Here is a 15,581-nt window from a genome sequence, read left to right as displayed (position 1 = left end):
GAGCACCCACGGCGCACGCCCGGCCTGTTAAATAGCCTGTAACCATAACAACTGTGTGACACAAACTCAGTGCTTTAGTCATTAAATAATGTCGGGCTCGGTTCGGTTTCGGACATAACAAAATAGAATGACTGTCGGGTTCGGACGGGTTTGGACAGAAATATGCGGCCCGTGCCACACTCTAACACACACACACACACACACACACACACACACACACACACACAAGGAAAACCGGACATTATCATCAATTTATAAACACCCCCGGATGCCCTGGACAGGATGTGAAAAGTGGACATGTCCGGGCAAAAGAGGACGTTTGGTCAGCTTAAAGGTAATGCAGTTCTCAAATGCTGGGAAGAAGCCTGTGAATGCTTTGGATATTCATACTGCTCATGGTAAGACCTTAGAAGTTGTTTCCTGTTATAAATATCTTGGTATTTGGCTTGCTGACTGCCTTTGTTTTAAACATTCATTTGATCATCTTTTTAAAAATCTGAGGCTGATGTTAAGGTTCAAAAACAAGCCCTGTTTCTCCTTTGAGACCAAAAGAAGACTGGTCTCTGCTATGTTTTTAAAGTTCCACTCCCTCTACCACCTTTTGTCCTTTATAATTCAATTTTCACAATGCTATATCTCTTTTTAGATGAGCCATCTTAAATGTATCATGCTGCTTTTGTGTCACAGAAATATAGCAATCATAAACAAGAAAACATTTCATGTTTTACATTCATGCACACAGAAACGGAATTGGCTAACTAAGAAACAAAATAACTCACTCACCCACTTGTTCTGGGACTTTCAACTTTATCACACAGTCCTCATAAACATTCACAGTTCCATGGCAACTGACCAGATTCAGCTGTCTGCTGATAAGGATCATGTAATATGGCTGAATGCTCAAGAACAAGCGCGCAAGTCATGCCAACAGTATATGATTTGTTTGACTAGAGGGTGGTGAGTTTTTCAGATAAAGTTTCGTTGTGATGGGGGGCATGACATCAGTAGTTGAGACAGCTGGTAGAGAGACAATTGACAAAGTCATTATTCTTAATTAGCTCCACATTTCAGTCTCACTACTGCAGACTTTGCAGACACTACTACGTCATAGCACTGTCAAACTGGAAGCCAGGAGGTAGTATATTCAGATAAAACTTTCCAAACTTGATTCAGTACAAAAGCACAGCACTAAGCTAATAATATTGCCAAGCATTTGATCCGTCTTTTCAAGTTTTCCCATGGTGAAGAGTTGGCTTCCACACATTTCACATGTCAGAGACATTCCCTCTGATAGCTGAAACAGGACACCTATCCACTCTTTTAGTATGCTGTGGAAACTGTAAGACCTGCACAAGCAGCCAGTGTCTCAAAAGTGTTTGGTGCGCAGTACAATAAAGGACATTCTTTACCTAACAATGTTTATGTTCACTACAGATGTCTAGATTTGGTTTTACAATATACTAAATGACTAGTGAGAGAAACCTGCTAACCACTGTTAAGTGTAATTAAACAACTTTTCCTGTCTTGGTTAACACATGTTTACATGACATCTGCATTTCCCAGAAAGTCACTTTTGTGGTCAGATATTCCATGAGTTAATGCTCCATTACAGACAGGCCAGTCACAGCCTTGGAGCAGATACTGTCCTGACTCTGAACTCTCCAAACGTGCCACGCTCTCAGCACGCTGGCTCAAACAAGCATCAGCATGTCTTCACTATTAAAACTGAGGAGGAAAAAAAAAGCCTGCGATTAGGAAAATCTGACTTAGCTCTGCAAAGTCAAGAAAAGGTTGTGGAGTTTAACGTCTTTGGGAAGAATAGTCAGAAGAGCTACAGCTAATTCTCCTGATGCTGTCTAGATAAAAACAGACCAAACTCTGCCACTGGTTATCAAATCCCTGCTATTCCCTCTGACTATACTGAGTAAGAACTTCTAAATCGCTGCAATGCTCTCTCTGACTCACTCCCACACACCCCACCGCTCACACACACTCTGAGTATTTCTCACTGAGCCATGAAGTCTTGTTAAAGGGCTCTGATGTGGAATGGCTCTGACTCACTGGCTTAGCAACACTCATATACAATACACACAACACTCTCTCAAATGGGGTAGTTCTGTTTTTGATGTGATATGTGATATGAGACATGCAAATCCCAATTTGCTCTCTTCTGAAACACAATCTCAGGCTATATTCTTTGGAGCTGGAACAGTGACATTAAGTTCTGGCCAAGTGACAACCTCCATAGTGGAAAAATGAAGCCAGAGCAGAAGTGCCAAAAACTGCATTTCCTTGAATGTCCACTTGAGGCTGGCTCCAGAAGCCAGTCAATCTCCATAGACCCCCATGTTAAAACGGCCACCTTTGCAGCAGAAACATGTTTACAGTCTGGTACAAGCAAAAAACATTTTTGTTTTCTATAGCTAATTTACCCATTCATGACAACTGTATGGGGGATGAATTTTCGTATAACGCACCTGTTAACATTCTATTACAGTTTAAAGTTATGCATGATTACGGACATGGTCACTTTGAGTGACGGTGGGACGTCACCACAGTCTACAGCCTCATTTCCACCAAGCAGTCCAATACGTTTTAGTTAAGTTCGGTATGCATTTTTTTGGTACCAATTTTTTTGGTACCAATGGAATCATTACTTACATCCCCATTTTTGATCACCCCTCTGTTGGGGTACCTAGCACACAGATCTGGTGCTAAAAAAATGGAGCTAGAAACACTGTAGTCCATTGATTGGTCATCGGTCACTCTGCTCAGGGCTGAGTTGTGGCTGGTTTTGAAGCTTATGTAAACACTGTTTATACTAACTGTGGCAAGTCTAACATACATTAGTAAACTATAACTCTAAATTTTAAGGATGTTTTGCTGTCGCTCACAGCAGCTGTAGTCTCAGAGGAAAAATAACTTAATTCACTGGGCCCACTGCCAGTAACTTTAAAGGTGGAAGGTTTACTTGTAATGTTACTCAGTGCATGAGTTGACTTTTGGTAATGAGTGGATCTTCAAGTATTTAAAAATATACATTAATTTCGACCGGATTATGTGAACATTTATTCTAGTCCTCACTTGGAGAAAAAAAGTGTCACCGAGTGTCATTCCTGTGGACTACGGCAACACTAAACCCCTGCGCTTGCCTGAGAAGGACTAAGTACACAAACCCGCTATTTTTAAATATTTCATAGAGAGAGACTCTCACTCCAGCCTGTTGTATTTTGTTCTGGAAATGTCAGCATGCATCCCCATTCTGTGGATGATAAACAAGGTGCAGACTTCCTTCTGTGTCACTGGTGATGAGGAGATACAGCAATTGCTGGATGGAGCAGTGAGTGACAACAACCCCACCTACATTTAAGAGTACTATTTTCGGTGGAAGCGCTAAATGGATCTAGGGTCTAGGTACCATGTCTGAAGAGTAACTTTTGGTTGCAAAGGTACTATAATGACAGTGTTTGATGGGGCTTATGAGTCAGATCCACCTTCCTCCTCCCCAGCACTACCCTTTCATTTAAATATGGTAAATTCTGGCTCCAAAAACCAAGATGGCAACAGCCAAAATGACAAACTCAAGGCTTCAAAATGGGAGTCCACAGACCCATGAGTGATGTTACAGTAGCTACATCCATACAGTCTATGGTTTTGGCAGCAAAAAAGGAAACACTGGCATAAAGAAAAACTGAAAATAACCCACAAGGATTAAAAAATATGTCATTTTTATTTTATTTTTAAACTCTGGTTTCTTTTGTTAATATATGATATGTAATATAATGTTGTCTTTATTTGGTTTATAATATGTGAGAAGTGAGTGCTGAAATACGCGTCTTTCTTTATCCTTTTTGGCTGCTCAGGCACTGGTACCATAACTGCACAAATAGATGTGCATCTAAATCCAAATGGCAGTGTGCTTGATCACAAAGAGTACATTCTTGATCACAGAAAGCCTCTGGCTTTTCTGCCCAACTAGAGCAACAGCTTTCAAGAGTTCATCTGGAACTCCAAAACCACAAATAAGTCTGTTTCTCTCTGCCGTTGTTTTTCACAGAGCCTGACGTTAGTTGTGATAGCTGATGTTAGTTAATGCTAGAGCTTGTTCCAGGGGGCCGCTTCCATACCAGCATACAGACCGTTTAAAGTTATCTTTAACCAGCTCCAGAGTTCTATCTTTAAAAACAACAGCAGGGAGAAACAGACTTAATTAAATGTAGTTGGGAGCTCCAGGTAAACTAATGGAAGATATTACTGTATGTGTGGTGATGCCAGACTGCAGAGTGGACTGTGGGTGAGCCCAGAAGCACTGTTGCCAACTCTTTTTCGATGAATGTAGCTAGCACTAGCTCCAGAAGTCACTAAAGGTTGTCAGATGTCGTTGTACGCTCACTTGAGGGCGATGAGGACATCGTCACGTATTAATGGAAACTTTAAACTTTGCTGAATTCAATAGTAAAATTTTAAATGTCACTCGCTCCACAATATGCTTATACCAGTGCTATTTTTGTCTCTTTCTGTTTCAGATCTGTAGCCTATACCCCACTGTGTGGAACTGACTTTAATTATTCTTCTATATGTAAGCTCACCTGAGGCTGTGACCAAATATCACTTCTTAACTCTTAGTGTTAGTGCAGGTGTTCTGTATTATTTTACAGTGACTAAGAAAAAGAATGCACCTTGGACAGGTCATCTTTGGCTGATACTGTTTCATTGATGTTGTCAACATCAGCATCAGTACCAGTATCATGTCAGTGCATCACTGCTATACACCCATCTAGGTTGTAGGTGGAGTTAAACCAGCCATCATCACTGTTGTGGCATCTCACTTGTAAACCAATGGGAATTTACCTTTTAACTGCTTTTACCAAAAAATATGTCCGGGAGATCCTGTTAAACACTCTTACATATTGGAGTTGTAGTCAAATGCCATTAAAATAAAGATTACAGTCCAAACAGCTCCAGTTGTAATAAACAGCTAGATGTCTTCTCTATTGAGCTGCTCAAACAATAAACCCAAACTTTGGAAAAAAAACAATTAAAACCAAAGTCCACGAGCCTCTGCTTCATAAAATCATTTCATTTTTCAAATTTTGCCAAGCTGTTAACTGATCTAGATTAATGAACAACACCGCATTTTAGCGAGTCATTGCTGTGTTTCAAGCTGCTTTTTAGCCACCAAATGTGGTTATTTTTATCAACCCATTGTTGTGAGTCCACCAGGGATAGTGCTGTGGAAAGTGGTTCTGTTTTTTACCAAGACATCGCTCATTTTCCAGCTGGACTTGTGCCATCAGAACCAGGTATTTTGAGCCAAAACATGATCTTTTCCTAACCATAACCAAGTGGTTTTTGTGCCTAAACCTAACAACACATTAACCACAGTGCTGTGAAACACAAAAAAGCTTTAAGTTTCAATGTATTTGCTACATAATAACAATCAAATGTAATGTATCTATGATTTGCGTAAATGTCGATGCCAACATTTTTTCTGGTGACTAGTTTGACAGAGCACAACACATAGGTCAACTAAATGAAAGAGAACCCAACAGAAGGAGTCTTGGTAAGGTGTGGCTCCACCACCAGCATCTAAAATAGCTTCAGTGCTCCTTGTAATTGATTATCCAAGTGAGTGGAGCTCTGCTGGAGGGATGAACAGCATCCTTCCAAAAGAAATCCCCTACAAAATTTCCCATAGTTACCGTATATAGCTGGGTTGAGCCTGGATGACTGCATATAATTCACATCATTCCTCATCAAAACATTCAGGGGGGCCATGTACCTATATGAAAGTAATTACATTTAGTATGTTTCTACATTCCATTCATCCATCCATTTTCTAACCGCTTATCCTCTTGAGGGTCTGTCCCAGCTGACATTGGGTGAGACGGGTTGCCAGACTATCGCAGGGCTGACACATAGAGACAGGACAACCATTCATGCTCACATTCACACCAACGGACAATTTAGAGTCACCAATTAACCTAGTCCCCAACCTGCATGTCTTTGGACTGTGGGAGGAAGCCGGAGTACCCAGAGAAAACCCACACTGACATGGGGAGAACATGCACAGAAGGGCTCCCACACCTGGGATCGTACCGGGAACCCCCTTGCTGTGAGGCCACAGTGCTAACCACCACACCACCATGTTTTTACATTAATTTAATAAATTATTTCCACTGATTTGTCACCTGTTTGTGAGTCTTCCAAAGCAAGGCACGTCATCACACAGTCAGACATGTCACATAAATCCACAAGTCGACCATTCTGTCTAAACCACTTGTTTGAAAGTAAAATTGAAATTACTAGAAGTGACCATCCTGGGTGTAAAAATCCATTACCAACTCTCCACATAAGAGACATGTGGTACAACACAAAGGGAAATGCGTGGGCTTTTCCTCTCCCTCATGATGTGACCAAATGTAGAGAACAGTTGAGCCATACTGGTGAAAAAACTTTAAGGGTGTGTGTGTGTGTGTGTGTGCGTGTGTGTGTGTGTGTGTGTGTGTGTGTGATCATTGACTGTTTTTCCAACCTGCTAGGCATCCATTGGTGTCAGTTACATTCTTGTTGCTGCAGTGAGTGATTTGGGGATTTTTTCCCATGTTTGTGCCTGCCAGGCTGCATACTGTACAGCGTGCCATAACCATCTAATCAACCATCTGAAAAAAAAATCTGCAGACACAACCAATGCAGGGCTGAAAAAAACAGTACAGCCTTCTCTCCAGGGCTGAACAAATCTGTTAGAAGACTGAACCTTGTATAAAAGAAAAGTGGAAGCTCTCTGAGGCCTCTCTCACCCCTTAAAATAGTTTATTCCGCCCCTGCACTAGGATTCATTTCTAGAGCCAAGTGAAGCTGCCTTCCCACTGCTTAAAAAAACACTAACACCTGCTAACATCTGGCTTTTGCATGTAATGGGAAAAGTTGCAATCGGCATTCACACTCCAGTCAAATAACACTGCAGCAGTCATGTATGCATCGGCTTCAGCCCTGATCAGCTGTGATGGAAATAAAACATCTGGGAGAACGTGCTGATTTTAGCCACTTTACCGGTGAGATGCAATGACGAACCACCACAAAATACCATCCATCTCCGTCCAACCAGCACTTAAATATTGTTCCAACTCTGCACCGAGTTTGAAAGAGAGACTGAATAACCAAGAGATATCTGAAAAGAATTAACTACCATAACATTTTCACTGGCCTCCACACTGCTTTCTACTGTTTACTAACCTGTTTAAGAGCCTGTCTGTCACGTCGAAAGTGACACACCATGCCCGTCTGCTGCAGAGCTGTGTATGCAGCTCCATTCTGGCAGTGGAGAAGGAGTCCAAAGCCTGTTTTTTGCGAGTTTTTCCATGTTTAAAAAACTCATGTACACGCAGCAATTTTGGTGGACAAGGGCTATGAATGACTGCTTATGCTGCTGAAGCACAAACATGCACTTCATTTCTTTCCCCAAGAAAGGGAATCAGGGTGCCAAAACAAAACAAAGAAAGGAAAGCAAAGAAAACAAACAGGCTTTGTAAAAAAAACTTTTAAAAAAGTACATAAGAGACATGGATCACAAGAGGAAGGATGAGGGGGCCACTGGGACTGATTATTCATGGGACCCAGAATTTGGTGCTATGCCCCTGACTGGCTACTTTATAGGGGTTTATTTGGTTGGTTATGTCTACAGCAGAATGGAAATTCTAGAACATGAGCTTCACCCGAAAAGTTCTGGCAGGGCACCAGCAGTGCAGCCCGTTACATAGTGCTGCTGCCATCCAAATGGCAAACACAAATGAGTGTGTGTGCATGAGTGCGTGCGCGTGTGTTTGTGTGTGTGTGTGACATCTTTCACTTCCTTTGACTCAGTAGAAACTTGTGTGAACCGTTGACAGAAACATTGAAGTTCTAGCTAGTAACATCCTGTCAGGACACACACACACACTCTGTCTCTCTCTCTCCATTGCCTAAATATACACACAAAATATGCAATACAATAATGATTGTGAAACAGATTTCTCATACGTAGGTGCAGAAACAGAGATTATCCCAGAGCCAAAACAGCTTAAACTGATGGTTAAACTGCCTGTGTTTTTAATGGAAACTATGCTCAGTGTTTGCTCTCTCTCTCTGTCTATGTGTGTGTGTGTGTGTGTGTGTGTGTGTGTGTGTGTGTGTGTGTGTGTGTAAATCTGACTGTGTGATTTATAAGATGTGAGTGCTGTATCAGAGAGTGAGATTGGTGGGTTAGCCAGCTTTCTTCGGTCTTAACACAGGCTTTCCGGTATCATGCAGCAGGTTTTCTTTTACCTTATTGTAACTAAGGTGCATTGCTACACAGCTTAAATACTCCAGAGCAACTCAGATGATTGGATCAAAGCAGCATGGCTCCAAACCAGTCAAATTACTGGAATAAAGAGTCATAATTTCTGCAAAAATACTGTAGTGTTATTGAGTTAAATTGAAGAAAGTTGACTGCACTTATAATGAATGATATTTACTCTATGATATTAGATAATAGAGCTGGATTACTTTTAGTTTTGAAAGAGAGCCATACAAAATACACAGCAGCCAGTCCAGAGGCCAAACATGGAAAAATGGATAAAAAACACATTGCTAATGAAATACTTAGCTATGCCATCGTGACACAGGCGTAAATAAAGACAGCGTGGGCGGGGCGTCGTGGAGAGAGCAGGCCCTCCAACAGCGTGTTGGCCAGAGAACAGGCTCTTGTAACTCATTCAGATTGCCACTTCAGAAATACACCCATGTTCAAAGAAGAACTCAAATTAAAAAAGTGGGGCCAACTGCTGTATATGCCGTTGTAAAGGCAAACCCATGTGAAAGAGTCAGTAACAATTTATTATACTATACAATTATGATTACTTTACATTCACTATAAAACTACAATAAACTATAAAACATGTAATTGAATGAATACTTTCTTATTGTATTTGGTATTTTTGTCATATACAGATCGGCACTGATTATTGCTGGGTAATATGTATGTTGATGTTGTCTGACATCTTGACAGAATGTCATATCTACTTCCATTGTCATTGTTGGCTGTGTTGATACATACCCATAGCAAGAATTGTATAAATAAACAACCCTAAATAAACAACCCACCACTTCATGTTTGTTTGTCTTTAAAATGTTGGAGGGAGGACACAAGAGGAATTCCAGAAACTGCAATAATTGTCTCTTCTTCCACGAAAGTGTTTCCAAACCTGGTAAATTTCCTTGGCCCCCACTACATCACTTTTTCTTTGTCTGTTTTTTACAAATCACTGCCAAACACACAGTTCACCCTTAATTGGAAATAATTCAACTTTCAAGCCACTCCTTTTTTTCCACATCACAGTTCCACGCTGCTTCTCTCCCACAATGCCTTGGAAAGGATTCACTCATGCACGCATCCCAGCCAGCGAGTCTAAAAAAGCTTGAAGTCTGTAACAGGCAGGCAAACTTCACCATATGTGTGGCAAAAAGCAGGGAGGAAATGAAATAGTCACACCTTATTGGTGTAGCTCAGATTAGTGTTATTACTGCTACTAGCTGTCATTTCTCACTGGAATACAATGTGTCGTGTAAAATGGCTCAAGCCGTCATATGTAAATTAATGCACACCATGTTGTAAATAACAATAGGCTACTAAAAGTCACAATACTTTCAAGTGCTGCATTTGTCCATAAAATTGCTGCTTTGTTGCCACATGGATGCAAGCACTTCATTGTTATGAACATGAAAACAGGTCTAAAGCTGCAGCAGAATCACCCTGACTGCCAATATTTTCTAGGTGGCCAACTGTGTTACTGCAACAGTTTTCCCTGCATCCTGAGAGTCTTATAGGCCACCATCTTTATAAAAAACACCTCAAACATGACACAAGGTCAGTTATTGACTTTACTGTCACACCCTTGGCCCTTCCATTTTCAGCTGAAGAGAGGGGCAAATTTCAGCGTGACTGCACGTTTAAAGGGACAGTTCACCCAAAAATCAAAAATACATATTTTTCCTCTTACCGATAGTGCTACTTATCAATCTAAATTTTTTGGTGGGAGTTGCTGAGTGTTGGAGATATCAGCCGTAGAGACGTCTGCCTTCTCTCCAGTATAATAGAACTTAATGGCACTTGGCTTGTGGTGCCCAGGGTGCCAAAAGAAAAAGTGTGCTTCTACTCATGCACTGTAAAACCTGCTTAGTTAATGTAAACTCAAGAGAATTGTTGAAACTGATTATATTGAAAATTTGAAGTAATCCTTTTTAACTCTTTTAAAGGGACATTGTGTGACATTTTCAGTTGTTATTGGCAAAAATTGATGTCTGCGTTCATAAATATGTCATCACTGGTGTACTATTACCTCCACCAATAATCTGACTTATTCTCGAAAAAGCAGAATTTCGGATTTGTTTGTACATTGTGCGGGTAAGTCGTCTGGGGGGTTCCATAAGGTATCACCATCTTGAGAATACATCCGCCAGCAAGGGACATACAGCCGCCCTTCGGCGTTTTCGTTGAGAGCCAGGCCAGCGCTGCGTGACTGAGGAGCCAAAGGAGAGGAGCAAGAGGCGCTTCGCTACTACCCCAGCAAATTTGAAACAAAGTCCCACTCTTTCAGCATAATGCAGGATCATGCATATGCACCATCACGTGAGACAGAATCCTCGTCGCCAAGAAAGCTCAAAAGGCAATCAAAAAGGCAACGAGACCGGCAAATTCAAAAAAACGAGGATCAACATCGGGGTAGCCTTTCCCAGGTGGAGAGAGCTGCTGAAAGAGAAAGGTAATGCAATCACAGCTAACAGCGCTAACAGCTGTCAGCGGCGCAGTGATGCGAGGAGAGGGATGAGGTGTGTGAGGTTGAGCCAGTTGTCAGTTGTCAAAAGACATGATTGGTACGTTTCGATTTACACCTGCCCCAACAGTCCTACGTTATAAACACAACCAGCATGGTGAGGAGGGTGTTTGTAAGCTCACTTCGCGTGTGTCTGTGTAGGAGCCTGAATGAATACTCCGTGAAGTATCGGATGACATGGTTTCATCAATGTTATAATAGCTTTTTGGTACACAGTGGCTACCGTTGTTACAATACACGTTTGAAACAGTGAGGCGCTAGAGTGCGCTATCCATTTGAATGCAATATATGATTTCAATGTTAGATGGGAGAAATTCCTACACACTGTGGCTTCAGTTAAAAAAACAATTTTTATCAAGTTGATTTTACTCATAATTTCTAAGCGGTGCTAACTTAGTCAAAGCAACAATCCTGATTAAGTACACTTTACTAGGTATGTTGTTTTGCCATTACAAAAAACAGTAAGTATAGCTAACTCAAATATTTCATCACCTTTAAATCAACATATCAATTTATCTGTAAGGCATGATTTACTTTAACATTACTTAACTTTTTTAAGTTTAGTAAAGCTGTACAAACTCCTCTGTAATTAAAAACTTTGCATACTGTTAAATCAAAATTGGATGTTCAAGTACTTAAATTCTTTTTTGAAGCTGATTACATAAATAGCATTGAGTAGCTTCAACTCAAAAACCCTAAATACACATATAAAGACAAGAGGCTTGTGCTCGTGACAGCGTGAGATGTAAACATTAATGGCGTCCTTCTTGGCTGAGCTGTAACATAAGCTAGCTCAGTGGTACTAGGTGAGCTAGCAGTAGATGCAAGCTTCCCTTTGCGTGGTGATACAGTTGGTGGGTGTAATTTAGTAAAAAGAAAATAGTTCCTACATGAAAATGCTCACAACAAGGTCTGTGGACTATCTTGAGTAACCAGTTCATGATTTCTGAAAAAAAAATATTGCTGCTGAGTTTTTCTAATGTATTTTTTGAGAGATGTTTCAATATCACTAACCCTGTATGGATGTGAGATGATTGCTATCATTGTTGTAAGGCATAGATCAGATTAAAGCCTTTGTAAAACATAAACACATACTTCAGAGAATGATGCCATTGACCTTTCTTTAGGTATTTGGTTTGACATTTTGCTAATGGCTCACATGACACTTTTTACTGGAATAAATTTTTCTTCTCCGCTCTAAAACAGTAGTTGCCAGTGGTGTCACAGCGCAACTTGCTGTGTAGGGTACTGTTTTAGAGTAATGAAGAACTGAATTCTGGGAGGTCTGCCATTTTACCCAGGTGTGAATCTACTTTAAAGTTTATCAATAAATTACCTGGTGTTACCAGCTCACCCTTCTCCCCTTTAAGGGTGGTGGCTTTGTGGGTAACCTATGAGTGTGTGACATGTGCTTCAGTGTGTGTGGAGGGAAGCTGCTCTAGGGTGTCATGGTGAAGACAGCATGTGGCAAAGAGTGATGATAGCCAGTTAAATTAAGTGTCTAGATAAGATCAGTGCTACTGTTGAACCTCATGAGAAGGTCAGGTTTATTTGTTTTTGGTCAAGACTGCAATAAAGCCACTAGAACATCTCACTATCATTCCCTCAGCAGAGTGGTCCAGACTGCTAGAAGCTAGTTACCAGCTAATAACAAGCCAAGCTAAATCAATGCACATAAGCCAACGTATTCCCAACAACAGTTTGGAGCCGGTAAGCTGTCACTGAGTGAGGTAACAGTGGTGTTGGATCAGTATGTAGACTTGACTACAGGCCAATACTCAACCCAGCAATCCAGCATTTTAGGCAGTATCAGAGGCATTTCAAATACTGGTATCAATACTTCTCTAATTTTCTGGGCGCATTGAGCACCACAGGCTGAGTTCCATTACAGAGAAGGCATCTCTACGGCCTTTATTTCTAACACTCAGCATCTCACACCAAAACAATCCAGACTGATAAATACCACTACAGGTAAGAGAAAAAATATGCCTTTTTGATTCTGAGGTGAACTGTCCCTTTAAGTTTGCATTGCGAGTGCAGTTATTATAAGGCAACATGACCAAATTCAACTAGAAATGCCAAGGGGGGGGGGAGCATGGAGGGAGTCATCCTGTTATTACCTTCACTACAATTGTTGTTCACGCTTAAGTCATGTAAGCAACAGGATAACAATGGGCTACCACAAAAGAAGACTAATACATTAAAGGGAATACTGACAGCATGACAGGGCAAATGTCCTGAGTAATCTAAATACCAGGACTTGCACAAAACAATAGCCTATTCTGTGCACCAGACCCACACCCCCAAAACAGTTTCCGTTTATATGAACTGAAAAGATCTTTCATCACACACAGTTTTACTAGTAACTTGTGAAGTTTCAAATACATCACAGTTTACATGCTTTTGGCTACTAGGCTGAGCACAAAGTTACCCGAGCCGAACCTCACTGAAATATCAGTCAATTTAGGAGTTATGTGTTTATATCAGCTAACATACAAACTTTGTAGAAAATAACTTATGACCTGTTGGATAGTTTTGGAGTCATGCTTCATTCGGCTAATATTCTACCCCAAAACAGTGGTGAGTTAAATAATGAATTATATATTTCACTGCTTCACACGTTCTCACTATCGCATTTCACAACAACGTGACACCATGGGAGGCGACACCAATATTCCAAACAGACTGAGATTTTTATTTAACTTAGTTTAGCCTTTAGTTCTCTAAATTCCCAATGCAGGCTGCTGGTAGTGATGACGCCAAATCTTTAGTATCGTTTGCAGTCACGTTGTCTCGACTAGTATCACTCCTGTAAATCGAGCACCATAAAAATGCTGGAAAATTGTAAAAGTTGTTGGGAAGTTTTTACAGTTTTCCTCCCAGCTGTTTCAGCAGTTACCACCCAGTAGGATATAAGTTACGAGTTTAAGCGTTCACGTGAAGTTGCTCGTTTGTCACATGTTCAACGTCACAGCTCCTTTTATTTAAAACAAAGTGTAAGTAAGTTACCTGTTAACAGCACGGTGGGCATCAGAAAGCAGTAGAACAGCCAGACAAGCACCTGAAGATCCATGTCAGTACAGATCAATACTCACTTCCCGATAATCAACAACGATGTATCAATAACTACCATCGATCAGGGTAGAAACACTTGTTCGCTAGCTTATACGGCTCCATCGGGGCTGATTGATTAAATGTGACAGAGGAATGAATAGAGCATTATTCCGATACTCGCTCATGATCTTCCATCAAAGAGAGAGAAAAAAGAGAAAAACTTTAGTGGAAAGTCTTCAAACAAACGTGTCCGATTAGTCGATCGTATTGCTCTTCTCTTCTAACTTGTTTATAGCAGTCAGCTGAGCGCGCAGCAGCAGATCGCCTCGCCTGAGTGAAGTTATCGGTGAGGAAGAAAGCTTTTGTTGCATGTGTTCCTTCGGAGGGGCCCAGTCTGAAGTAACAGTGTTGTAGGTGGAAAATGTGATTCACAGGCAAGTCAGTCTGAAGGGCGTTCATAGAGGAGCTATTCTCCACTGAGCTGCTGCTGCCGCCGCTGCTGCAGCTGCTGGTCACCTCCCTGCTGCCATACAGCCTATTACTGAAACTTCTGCTTCAGCCAACACTGCACAGCTTGTGACTCTGCTGCACTGCTTTACAACCTCTGCTCAGTTTCAAACTTTTGCTATACACAGTGTTTTCAGCGAAGAAGAGCGTCAAAGAATACTGACAGGTTTTTAAGGCCTGTCGGCTCTGTGTTGGCATGAGCTCCAAAATGTTATGTTTCTTTATTTTATAAATTGGCATTTGTGACATGACGTCAATCAAAACTGGCGCTGGAAATAGGTTTTCCTTGAAGCCACAAATACTGTCTGCCCTTTCTGACACCAAAATAAATGGCATTGTGTGTGTCGGTGGCGCCCCCCAGCGTACAGATGAACACTGTGAAGACACGGAGCCAGTGAAGGCAACACTGTAGCAGTGGATGTGTGTGGGAAAATGAGCCCAAGTCAAGTGGTTGCTTTATGGCTTGTGGTAAAGGCGTTACTGGGACATAGGCTGTGAGCAATCATTAGAGGAAGGTCTGAAAAAAAAGCACAACGTGAAATCTTATTTTCTTTTTATCCCTTTAATCATCTGGTGACTCCTTAGATTTTTTTTGGGACCCCAGCAGTCCTAACCGCCAGGTCGTAAGTGGAAGAATCACTCAATGTGAAGTTTGGGTGTTGTTTTAAGCTAAAAAGAGAACAAACTGGTGTCCTTTAAAGTGAACCAAGCAGTGCATTATCATCCTCAGTTTTTTTTACAATATGGTAATTGTGAGTATTTAAGGATGGTCAGTTAGAGATGCACTGAGCAAATTTACACATTACAGAATCATACACTGGTATTATTATACCCCAGTTAAGCTTCAAAGAATGGAGCTTATGGAGGATAATTGTTGGTGGAGGTGTCGAAAGGAAACGGGGACATGTCTTCATTTATTGTGGGATTGTTCATTTGTTTCTTCTTTCTGGAAAGAAGTAATCAGATGTATTGGAGAATGGTTGCATAAACCATTGTCAGAATCTCTCCAGTTGTGCTTATTAGGAGACAGGTCCCTGCTGCTGGCAGATATATCAAAGCAACAATTTGGACTTGCTCTGGCAGGCTTTGTCGGGGCATCAAGGATAATTCCACGTCACTGGAAGAGCCCAAGAAAGCCTGTGTTTAATGAATGGCTACAGTTGATGA

General features: G+C 41.1%; 2 protein-coding genes across 3 annotated transcripts in view; one reads left to right on the top strand and one right to left on the bottom strand.

Moving 5' to 3' along the window:
• The window catches only part of piezo1 (piezo-type mechanosensitive ion channel component 1), a 122,218-nt gene extending 107,799 nt beyond the window's left edge, over positions 1–14,419 (bottom strand). For both annotated transcript variants that reach the window (XM_050071116.1, XM_050071117.1), the window contains exon 1: positions 13,863–14,419. In XM_050071116.1, the coding sequence (XP_049927073.1) occupies positions 13,863–13,926 (64 nt within the window). In that variant the 5' untranslated portion in view covers positions 13,927–14,419. The remainder of the gene's footprint in view (positions 1–13,862) is intronic.
• Positions 1–15,581, top strand: part of tk2 (thymidine kinase 2) — a 163,037-nt gene that overhangs the window by 111,736 nt on the left and 35,720 nt on the right. The window lies entirely within an intron of this gene.

Source organism: Epinephelus moara, chromosome 19, assembly GCF_006386435.1.
Source record: "Epinephelus moara isolate mb chromosome 19, YSFRI_EMoa_1.0, whole genome shotgun sequence".
Classification (NCBI taxonomy): domain Eukaryota; kingdom Metazoa; phylum Chordata; class Actinopteri; order Perciformes; family Serranidae; genus Epinephelus; species Epinephelus moara.
Note: the sequence above shows the minus strand (reverse complement) of the source record. Positions and strands in the feature narration are given on the sequence as shown.